General features: G+C 41.8%; 1 protein-coding gene across 7 annotated transcripts in view; it reads left to right on the top strand.

Annotated features, from left to right (window-relative positions):
* MRTFB (myocardin related transcription factor B) overlaps positions 1 to 12,241 on the top strand; it is a 213,888-nt gene that overhangs the window by 169,872 nt on the left and 31,775 nt on the right. For all 7 annotated transcript variants that reach the window (XM_010366553.2, XM_030924875.1, XM_030924872.1 and 4 more), the window contains one exon: positions 10,012 to 10,149. In XM_010366553.2, the coding sequence (XP_010364855.2) occupies positions 10,012 to 10,149 (138 nt within the window). The remainder of the gene's footprint in view (positions 1 to 10,011; positions 10,150 to 12,241) is intronic.

Consider the following 12,241-nt stretch of genomic DNA (forward strand, 5'->3'; position numbering starts at 1 on the left):
AAGGGGGAAGTCTGCCCCCATGATTCCTACCAGGCCCCTCTTCCAACTCATGAGGATTACAATTCGACATGAGATTTGGTCATGAGCCACATTATATCAGCATTGTTCGACAGTTTTGTTGTTGTGAAACATCATAGAGTATACTTACACAAACCTAGATGGTATGGCCTACTACACCTACTACAGTGTACCTTTGTACTGTAAATATTTTTTTTACTACATTTACCATGTAAGTGGTTTTTTAAAATACTACACCTGTGTAGAGCAAGTCCATTATAATCTTAATATGTGCAGTCCGTTGTTGACCACAATGCCTGTACAAGAAATTCAGTAAACTCCGAAGAAGATGAAGTCAAAGAGATCCACAGCAACACACAATGTAATCAACTGTCTAAAGTCAAATAAGAGAGAGTCTTAAAAACAGCAAGAGAAAAGTGGTCACATACAAGGTCAGTAAGACTGTCAGTGGATTTCTCACTAGAAACCTTGCAGACCAGAAGGCAGTGGGATAATATATTTAAAATGATGAAAGAAGAGAAAAGTCACCTGAAAATCATATCCAGCAAAATTGTTTTCAAAAATAAAGGAGAAATTAAAACATTCCCAAACAAAAGCGGAGGGAGTTTATTACCACTAGAATTGCCCTATCAGAAATGCTAAAAAGAATCCTTCAATCTGAAATGAAGGGATGCTAGATAGTAACTCAAAGCCATAGGAAAATATAAAATTGGCCAGGCACGGTGGCTCACACCTGTAATCCCAGCACACTTTGGGGGGACAGAGCGAGCAGATCACCTGAGGTCAGGAGTTCAAGACCAGCCTGACCAACATGGAGAAACCCCGTCTCTACTAAAAGTAGAAAATTAGCCGGACATGGTGGCTTGGGCCTGTAATCCCAGCTACTCGGGAGGCTGAGGTAGGAGCATCGCTTGAACCCGGGAGGCGGAGGTTGTGGTGAGCCAAGATCGCGCCATTGCACTCCAGCTTGGGCAACAAGAGCAAAATTCCATCTTTAAAAAAAAAAAAAAAAAAAAAAGAAAGAAAGAAAGGTAATACGTGGGCAAATATAAAAACAGTATTATAATTTTGGTTTGTAACTCTACTTTTTTTCCTACAGAATTTAAAAGACACATTCATTAAGAATTACAAATCTATGTTAATGGCCACACAGTATATAACAACGTAGTTTGTGAATGACGTCAATAACACAGAGGGGGTGAAGCTGTAAAGAAGTAACATTTTTTTATGTGACTGAAGTTGTTATCAATGTAAGATAGAATGTCATAATTCTAAGATACTATTTGTAATTCCTATGGAAACAAACAAAAAATTTGTAGAATCTGAACAGCCATATGCAAACCTACCCCCAAAAGCTGAGGAAACTCAGAGGCCAAAGAAAGAGGCTGACAAATCCAGTTTCTCAGAGAGAAATATTTTATAGGAACTTAAAAATAGAAGCAATGTCTCAGGTGGCTGTCCACACCTGCCATCCAGAAAGTATTCATTCATTCATTCATTCCTGGCTAATTTTGTAGAGACAGGGTTTCGCTATATTGACCAGGCTGGTCTCGAACTCCTGAGCTTTGGGAATCTACCCACCTCAGCCTCCCAGAGATATTCTTTATATAGCAAGCTTTTGGGATAAAACATGTGCAGCTGGTCACACCTTCAGACTTTCTTGTCAAGACGTGACCACTGGGGAAGTTTGATAGCATCTTTATGAGGGGTTTTCTGTGCTATAGGCATTGTTTAAAGACCTTACTGCAAAACACCTTGCTGTGGAGGGGCCAACCACCAGTCATCATGGTAGTTTTGTTTCAAGATGGCATCAGACACTCTTGGCCATGCAACAGCCTATTTTCCTACAATGCAAAAGGAGAGGAGAAGGGAATCAAAACAAGGCACTACAAAGTATCAAACACAGACATCCTGTGTTCATGGAAGACTTAATATTTTTAATATGTCAATACTACCCCAAACAATCTACAGATTCAGTACAGTCCTGTCAAAACCCTAATGTTGATTTTTGCAGAAATAGAAAAATCTTAAGGAATCCTGAAAAACCAAAACAGTCTTGAATTTTAAAAAAGTTGGAGGTCTCATGCTTCCTGATTTTAAAACTTACTACAAAGACACAGTAATTAAAACGGTGGTATTGGCATAAGATAGATAAATAGAATGGAACAGTGAGCCCAGAAATAAGCCCTTAGATGTGGGATCAAATGATCTTCAACAAAGGTGCCAAGACCATTCAGTGAGGAAAGGATAGTCTCATCAACAAATGGTACTGGGAAAACTGGATATCCACATGCAAAAAAGAATGAAGTTGGACCTTTACCTAGCATCATAGGCAAAAATTAACTCCATAGACAGAGATCTAAATCTAATAACAAACTATGGAACTCTTAGAAAATATAGGGGAAAGCTTCATGACACTGGATTGGTTTCCTGGATATGACACCAAAGCAGCAAAAGAAAAGATAATTACATTTCCTGAAAACGTTTTGGCCAGGCATAGTGACTCACGCCTGTAATCCCAGCTGTTTGGAAGGTCAGAGCAGGAGGATCCCTTGAGGCCAGGAGTTGAAGACCAATGTGGGCAACATAGTGTGAGACCTCATCTGTACAAAAAATAAAAATTAAAAAACTTAGGCCGGGCGCGGTGGCTCAAGCCTGCAATCCCAGCACTTTGGGAGGCCGAGATGGGCAGATCACTAGGTCAGGAGATCGAGACCATCCTGGCTAACCCGGTGAAACCCCGTCTCTACTAAAAAATACAAAAAACTAGCCGGGCTAGGTGGCGGGCACCTGTAGTCCCAGCTACTTGGGAGCTGAGGCAGGAGAATGGCGTGAACCCGGGAGGCAGAGCTTATAGTGAGCTGAGATCCAACCATTGCACCCCAGCCTGGGCAACAGAGCGAGACTCTGTCTCAAAAAGCAAAACAAACAAACAAAAAACTTAGTTGGGCATGGTGACATGCACCTATAGTCCTAGCTACTCCAGAAGCTGAGATGAGAGGATGACTTGAGCTCAGGTTTGAGGTTACATTGAGCTATGAAAGCATCACTGCATTCCAGCCTGGGTGACAGAGCAAGAACCTGTCTCTTAAAAGAAAAACAAGCCAGGCGCGGTGGCTCAAGCCTGTAATCCCAGCACTTTGGGAGGCCGAGATGGGCGGATCACGAGGTCAGGAGATCGAGACCATCCTGGCTAACACGGTGAAACCCTGTCTCTACTAAAAAAAAATACAAAAAAAAAAACTAGCCAGGCGTGGTGGCGGGCGCCTGTAGTCCCAGCTACTCGGGAGGCTGAGGCTGAGAATGGTGTGAACCTGGGAGGCGGAGCTTGCAGTGAGCTGAGACCCGGCCACTGCACTCCAGCCTGGGTGACAGAAGGAGACTCTGTCTCAAAAAAAAAAAAAAAGAAACAAGAAAAAAACTTTAGTGCATCAAAGGACATCAACAGAGTAAAAAAGCAATCCAAAAAATGGGAGAAAATATTTGCAAATCATATATCTTATAAAGATTTGCTATGGTTTGGATATTTGTCTCCTCCAAACGTCATGTCAAAATTTGATTCCCATTTGTTAGAGGTAGGGCCTAATGGGATGCATTTCTGTCATGGGGGCAGATCCCTCATGAATAAATTAACAGCCTCCCTTGGAAATAAATGAATTCTCACTGCATTAGTTCCCATGAGAGAGAACTTGCTAAAAAAAAAAAAAAAGAAAGAAAGAAAGAAAGAAAGAAAAGAAAAAGAAAAAATAAAGAAAAGCCTGGATCCTCCCTGCTCTCTCTTGCTTCTTTTGCTCTGTAATCTCTGTACGCTGGCTCCCATTTCCCTCTCACCATGAGTGGAAGCAGCCTGAGGCCTTGCCAGATGCACATGCTGGTGCCATGCTTCCTGCAAAATCTGCAGAATCATGAGCCAAATAAACCTCTTTTCTTTTATAAATTACCCAGCCTCATTTTTTTTTTTTTTTTTTTAATTTGAGACGTGGTCTCGCTGTGTCACCCAGGTTGGAGTGCAGTGGCGCAATCTCAGCTCACTGCAACCTCCACCTCCCAGGTTCAAGCGATTCTCCTGCCTCAGCTTCCTGAGTAGCTGGGATTACAGGTGCACAACACGATGCCCAGCTAATTTTTGTATTTTTAGTATAGACAGGGTTTCATCACATTGGTCAGACTGGTCTCGAACTCCTGACCTCGTGATCTGCCTGCCTCGACCTCCCAAAGTGCTGGGACTACAGACGTGAGCCACCATGCCGGGCCAAATACTTTTTAAAGCGATCCAAAACAGACTAAGACAGGACTAATATCTAATGTACATAAAGAACTCCCACAACTCAACACCAAAAAAACTCGGTTCAAAAGAGGCAAAGGTTTGAATGTGGTTTTTGTTGCAGTCTATCTTTAAAAAAAAAAAAGGGCAAAGGACTTGAATAGACATCTTTCTTAAGAGGATATGCAAATGGCCAGTAAGCATCTAATAAGATACTAGATATCACTAATCATTAAGGAAATACTAATCAAAACCACAAGATACCACCTCATGCCCATCACATTGGCTACTATCAAAAGAACAGAAAATAAGTTTGGACGGATGTGGATAAATTGGAACTCTTGTATACCGTTGGTGGGAATGTGAAATGGTATAGCCACTGTGGACAGTGTTCAGTCTTCAAAAAATTAAAATAGAATTGCCAAATGAACTAGCAATTCCACTTATGGGTATATGCCCAAAAGTAAACAGGGCCGGGCACAGTGGCTCATGCTTGTGATCCCAGCACTTTGGGGGGACGAGGTGGGTGGATCACGAGGTCAGGAGATCGAGACCATCCTGGCCAACATGGTGAAACCCCGTCTCTACTAAAAATACAAAAATTAACTGGGCGTGGTTGTACATGCCTGTAATCCCAGCTAGTCAGGAGACTGAAGCAGGAGAATCTCTTAGAACCCGGGAGGTGGAGGTTACAGTGAGCTGAGATCGTGCCACTGAACTCCAGCCTGGGCGACAGAGCTAGACTTCATCTCAAAAAAAAAAAAAAAAAGAAAAGGAATGGAAAACAGGAGTTAGATCGTTAGATCAGAAGATACTTGTATATCCCTGTTCCTAACAGCAACATTCACAATAGCCAGAATGTGAAAGCAACCCAAATGTCCACTGCCGGATGAATGGATAAACAAAATGTGCTATACATGTACATTGGAATAGTATTCAGCCTTTAAAAAGGAAGGAAATTCTGCAATCCATCATGAATGAAACTCTAGCATTATGTTCAATGAAACAAGCCAGTCATAAAAAGACAACTACTGTATGATTCCACTTATGTAAGATTCTAGAGTAGTAAAAATCATAGAGGCAGAAAAGAAAATGATGATTGCCTGGGGGTGAGGGGAATGTGGAACCAGGGGGACATGTTTAAGGTATAGAGTTTGCTTGGGAACGTGAAACAAGTCTGGAGGTTCCAGTAGTGTTGGTTGCAGAACAATATAAATGTAATTAATGCCATATACTTAAAAATTGTTAAATAGTAAATTTTATGTTATATACATTTTAGTATAATTTTTTTTTCTTTTTTCTTTTTTTTTGAGACGGAGTCTCGCTCTGTCGCCCAGGCTGGAGTGCAGTGACCGGATCTCAGCTCACTACAAGCTCCGCCTCCCGGGTTTACGCCATTCTCCTGCCTCAGCCTCCCGAGTAGCTGGGACTACAGGCGCCCGCCACCGCGCCCGGCTAGTTTTTTTGTATTTTTTTTTTTTAGTAGAGACGGGGTTTCACCATGTTAGCCAGGATGGTCTCGATCTCCTGACCTCATGATCCGCCCATCTCGGCCTCCCAAAGTGCTGGGATTACAGGCTTGAGCCACCGCGCCCAGGCCATTTTAGTATAATTTTTTAAATGCACTTTTAAAGCAGGGATACGTGCACATCCTCACTACCAATCAGGTCATGAAGCACTAGATTCTGTGCAAGGAAATTCACTTTTAATATTCAGTTACTTATTAGGCCGGGCGCGGTGGCTCACGCTTGTAATCCCACGCACTTTGGGAGGCCGAAGCGGGCGGATCACGAGGTCAGGAGATCGAGACCACAGTGAAACCCCGTCTCTACTAAAAATACAAAAAATTAGCCGGGCGCGGTGGCGGGCGCCTGTAGTCCCAGCTACTCGGGAGGCTGAGGCAGGAGAATGGCGTGAACCCGGGAGGCAGAGCTTGCAGTGAGCTGAGATCCGGCCACTGCACTCCAGCCTGGGCAACACAGCGAGACTCTGTCTCAAAAAAAAAAAAATTCAGTTACTTATTCTAAAAGTGAAATGCTTAAACATATATTACAGGAACAAATGGTCAGTGCTAGGTGATACATTTTAACAAAGCTAGAGTTTTACATAAAATGTTCATCTATTAAACATGCAATGTGTGATTTTTGTTTTATTCAACTCATTCATTTTTCATTTTATTTGGGGATTAGAATATGAAAACAATATTTAAAGAGTAATTGCATTTTGACTTTCTTATTTGCATATGCCATCTTAGTTAAGAACTCTGCTGCATCCTAAATTAAAAACATTTATTATTGACTTAAAATCTGTAATACAGAAAAGCTTTGTTTTTAAATATCTAGTTTCTGTCCCTCAAGACCACATAAAGAAATTCTAATAAAAAGGAACAGTCCGGAAGCAATGACTGGCCCCTGGCCTATGCACTGCATTTTGCAGCAGGAACAGTGCAGACATCTGAAACAGGATAGAGCTTTAATCAGCTGAGAGGTTTGCCCTGACTTCTGTTTTTTTGTATTGTGGCAAAGCTTTCCTGTAGCCGTTTCTAGTAGGAGAAAAGTCAGTGTTTATGATCAACAGTGCCTTTTTAGTTGTTTTTTTTTTTTTTTTTAATGCATAAATATCCATTAAAAACCATCTTTCTGCATTGTCTTATATGGGTTTCTGATGAAAATTAAAGATCTGGCCCTTGTGAGACCTGTAACCTGTAATGAAACAGTGGTCGGATCCAATAAGACAAAGCAAAATTTGCAGCTTTTTTTGTTTCTTTGGGGAAGCAATTCAGAATCATTTTGAAATTAAATTTTTGTAGAACATAAGTTGAACTTAGGTCTTGGTGGCAATTTAAACCTATTTACATTTTAAATCTTAAAAGTATTCTTTTAAGAATTTGACATATTGCTGAATTTACAGTGGAACAAAGTAAGTTTAAGTATCTCTTATGGCCTGAATACTTTAACTTTTATTTTAGGTTCACAGGTACACGTGCAGGTTTGTTGTATTTGTAAATTGCGTGTCACAGGAGTTTGATGTAGTTTCTTTTGTCACCCAGGTACTAAGCCTAATACTCAATAGTTATTTTTTGTGCTCCTCTCCCTCTTCCCACCCTCTACCCTCAAGAAGGCCAGTGTGTGTTGTTCCCCTCTATGTGTCCATGTGTTCTCATCAGTTAGTTCCCACTTGTGAGAACATGTGGTATTTGGTTTTCTGTTCCTGCATTCGTTTGCTACTATAATGGCCCCCAGCTCCAGGCCTGGATACTCTTTTAATCCTTTTCGGAGTACGTCACTTCAAGATTACTCACATTTAGATTCTTTTGCTAACTTTAGCCACTAGGAGCCTGAGCCCTTGATATGGTCTAAAGTGGGGTTTGGTAGGGGAAGGGAGGGGCTTTTGTTGTGTTTTGGTCCTTTCTAAAGCACATTAAAATGGCTGGCAAAATTAGAAGTTTTGATATATTTATCTTTAGATTAGGTAGAGTCAACAATCCCTGTATTTCAGTTGGGTTATTCTTGTGTTATGCTGGAATCTGTGGTTTTCTGGGTAGTAAAGTCATGCTGAAATACCAAAAGCGCTAATAAGATAGGCGTATCAGTAATCAAGGCTACAGTTAGGAACAGTCTAGAAATTTAGGCAAGACATAAATATTACATTTGATACCACATCCATGCTCCTGGATTATTTTTCATATGATTAACACTTACTGCTCTCAAATTCATCACACTATCCTCAGTCAGTGGGGGCTGTACTGGTAAAATAGCTTGCCAGGTAAGTAGGATTTATATGCCAGGAAATCTATATAGAGTTCAGAATTCAAACATTTTAGTCTGCTTCACATACCAGTTACACAATAGCCAAGGAATGTTTTCCCCTCTGTGAACATTGACCCACAGGTAAGTATCCCCATTTCAAAAAAATATGCAAGGTGAAAGGAAAACCAACCACGTAAAGTCATATTCAGTAAAGAAGTGATCAGCTAACATCATCTTCCACTTTATGTGTGAGTCTTGGTTGGTCAGAGATTCACTGAGGATCCAGATGTCTCAGGGCTCTTTGCAGGCAGAAGTCTGCTGGAACGTAAGTGTCCAGTCTCTTAGATGAGCCCTTTCCCTTCATTTCTGTTTAAAAATGAAATTGAATGCAGCCATCTTTCAAAGTAAGGTCTTTCATATTGTCAGCACTCACAGTTACTAATAACTGAAAAGCTGAAATTAGCAGCTGAAGCCTCAGGGAGCAAGAGAGCTGACACGGGCATGCACGATTAATTGCACACTCGCACACACATGGTCTCAGCTGGGCTTGAGAACATGACCTACCGTGAGTAAAGCCAGAAGGAATGCCCATTCATCAATTAAACAAATATTTGTTTGAGTTAACCAGTATGTGTCAAACTTCATATTTCATGCTGCTAATAGCCCTCCAAGTTTTCAGGTCATTTATTTTAGGAAGGAAAAATACAGTTTGCTATTTTAAAATGCAAATACTTTAACAAGATTTTGATTGTTGGTGTAATGAATTCAAGAGTTGTTCAGGGAAGTGGAAGTGATAAAGGAGGACATTTTTCCTTAAGATAAAGCTGGTATAAGTAAGTCCCAAGTAGTAATCAATATGCAAATTTTGACTAGTTTATTAGAGTAGTAATTGTTCTTTACAATAAATGAATACTTAAAATCTATGTAAAATAGATTGCTAGTGAGAATTGATAAAACCTAGTAAAGACTTCTGTAGCTTCCTTTGTTAATATGTAACCCCAAACTGAGATTCAGTAATTGTTGATTTTGGCCTGGGTAACAAAGTAACTTCTTGTTTTAAGTATAGAGAGAGAATATTGTCAGTAAAATGGGTCAACCTTCCCAAAATATATTCTTCAAATCTTCTGTTGCAAGAAATGGGGGAATATGGTTAATGAGAGTTCTAGTCAGATTTGGAGAGAGGAACTGAGGGTGTAAGCACATTTACGGACACATGGGGGGCATGGGCATTCGGGAAGGATGCTGCCGGAGGGTGGGTAGAGTGTGATACTGGGATTCACCAGGCTCTGCAGGGAAGCCTGAAGGTCATGTTTAGATCAGCCAGGGTCAGCATGACCTATATAGCAAAGGGACTTTATGAATACCATGTATTGGCCAGGCACAGTGGCTCATGCATGTAATCCCAGCACTTTGGGAGGTTGAGGCAGGTGGATCACTGGAGGTCAGGAGTTCGAGACCAGCCTAGCCAACTTGGTGAAACCCCCATCTCTACTAAAAATACAAAAACTAGCCGAGTGTGGTGGTGCATGCCTGTAGTCTCAGATACTTGGGAGGCTGAAACTGGAGAATTGCTTGAACCCGGGAGGCAGAGGTTGCAGTGAGCCAAGATCGCCCTGCTGCATTCCAGTCTGAATGAGAGTCCGTCTCAAAAAAAAAAAGAGTACCATGTATTGTTTTGATCATATATACAAGTGTCTTGGACTTTTCTTTCCCTGCCAATAAAGAGTGGTTCTGACCGTCTTTTTGAGAAAATACCCTAGTATCGTCAATCTAACCTTACTTGGCTTTAGTTCTTCACTGCTCTTGGAGCTCCACTGAGGCATAAAGCATGTTATTCCACCATCTGGCCTCAGACATACATTTTTCCTTTGCTGCTTTTCTAGTGGACTTAAAAACTAGGTCATTCCCTTGTAATTCTAATTTTTCTGTTTTTATGATCATTAATTTCACAGACTTGTTCCTTTTTGCCTTTTCCATCAGTTTGCTTCAGTGTCCCCAACAGTTCCTGAATTCTTGAAAGCTCCTCCAACTGCAGATCAGCCTCCCCTCCGGCCTGCAGCTCCTGTCCTCCCCACAAACACTGTGTCCTCAGCAAAGTCTGGCCCAGCGCTGGTGAAGGTGGGTACTTTGGATACACCCTGGGTTTGGTGGCTTTGTGACTCTGTCTATCACCTTCTGAATGGAAGACAAAGGCATTTATCCAAGTTGCTCAGCCTGCCTTTTAGCCCAAAGTCTCAAAAACCAAGCCATGCAAAGTCTTGCTAGACTGGGGTCTTCATGTTTGAAATTGTGCTATAGTCATAGAAAAATGGCACAAATTTTGGTCTATTTAAAACACTAGGGGCCAGATGGAGTGGCTTACCTCTGTAATCCCATTGCTTTGGAAGGCTGAGGCGGGAGGATCACTTAAGGCCAGGAGTTTGAGAACAGTCTGGGCAACATAGCAAACAACATAGCAAGACACTATCTCTACAAAAAATGTAAAAGCCAGAGGTGGTGGTGCTTGCCTATAGTCTCAGCTACTCAGGAGGCTGAAGCAAGAGGATCACTTGAGCCCTGGAGTTTGAGGCTGCAGTGAGCTATGATCACACCATTGCACCCCAGCTTGGGTGACAGCAAGACCCTGTCTCTTTAAAAAAAAAAAAAAAAAACTTCTAGGGCTATGCAGAAAGCCCCAGTTCTGCCACCCAGGCCACTAAGATAAAACAAGAGAAAAACAGATTTAAACTTTTTAGAATTGTGCTTAGAACTTGTAGATAAGGTGGGTGAAGAGAATAAAGTGAGGAATAGTGTAGCAGAATATACATCTCAAACTTTTAAAACTAAAGAAGGATATTATAGTTAGCTAACTTCTCACCACCTTTCAGATGGGGAGACTGAGGCCCAAAGAAGAAATGACAAAGCCAGGAAGGGTCCCAACCTCCTGAATCCAAGTCTAGCTCTCTCCTGCCTCCCCTACCTGTTGCAGCACTCTCCTGAGGCAAGGGAGCATCTTTCAGATGAACACAATGCATATCCTCATGGCCGTCTGTCCCCCACGACTGTCCTTGTCCTTGACCTTCCTGGAGAGAAGGCTCTTGTCAGCATGGCTGAGTATTGTTGGCTTCAGAACACACATCAGTGTATTTCCCCATCTTCTGTTGCTTAGCATTGGAGTCAGAAATTCCAGCCGGTCACAAGTGGCAACTCTGCCAATGAAATCAGTTTTTACCTCCTCTCCCAACATCCTCATGCATGCAACCCCGACAGCACAGAGAGGGTCTGCATGCACAGCCCTTCTTCCCTGCCAATCCTCAAAATGAGTTCTCTGCCTCTCCCGTTCTCTGAATGTCTGCTCTTCACTAATGTCTTTAAGGAAGGCTTTGGTTCTAGAGGAAGAAGCATTGTTTAAGAATGTGAAATTCAGGGATTGGTTAGAGAATTCTAGGACTATGCCAAGAGAGGAGGGGACAGGAAAACATTAGGAAACAGACCAGAATTCTTTCAGTGTTTCTATGAGGAAAGCTGTTTTCCATCCTTCGCTTGTGGGGGCTGATAGGTAATAGCAGATTCCGTCTGAGGAACACTAGTTACTATGTTTCTGTGCCCCTCCTCTACAGGTGCCTTCCGGACTGTGGCTGGGTCAATTATTTTATCACTCCACAACAGTTATACTCAAACCCCATTTTGAGTATAAATTATCCTAGACCCCGTTCATTCTTATGATCAGTTTTAAAAGACTAAAAATAAAATGTATAGCCAGTGCAGTGGCTCATGCCTGTAATCCCTGCACTTTGGGAGGCCAGAGCAGGCAGATCGCTTGAGGTCAGGAGTTTGAGACCAGCCTGGACCCACATGGCAAAACCCCATCTCTATAAAGTGTACAAAAAAATTAGTTGGGCATGGTGGCGCACACCTATGCTCCCAGCTACTCGGAGGCTGAGGTGGGAGGATCACTTGAGCCCACGAGGTTAAGGCTGCAGTGAGCCAAGATTCCAGCCTTAGTGACGGAGTGAGACCCTGCCTCAAAAACAAATAAGATGAATTATTGATAATGAAAAAAGCAGGTAAATAGTGAAGAGGTATATACCTTAAGTGCCTGATAATTAAAGTGATTTCCAGTTAGCATGCACATTCACCATTCATTTGTTCAACAGATACTTTCTCAAGCACCTTCTGTGTGCCAGGCACTGTTCTGGGTACTAGGAATAAAGCAAGGAACAAACGATCA

This window comes from Rhinopithecus roxellana, chromosome 20, assembly GCF_007565055.1.
Source record: "Rhinopithecus roxellana isolate Shanxi Qingling chromosome 20, ASM756505v1, whole genome shotgun sequence".
Classification (NCBI taxonomy): Eukaryota; Metazoa; Chordata; class Mammalia; order Primates; family Cercopithecidae; genus Rhinopithecus; species Rhinopithecus roxellana.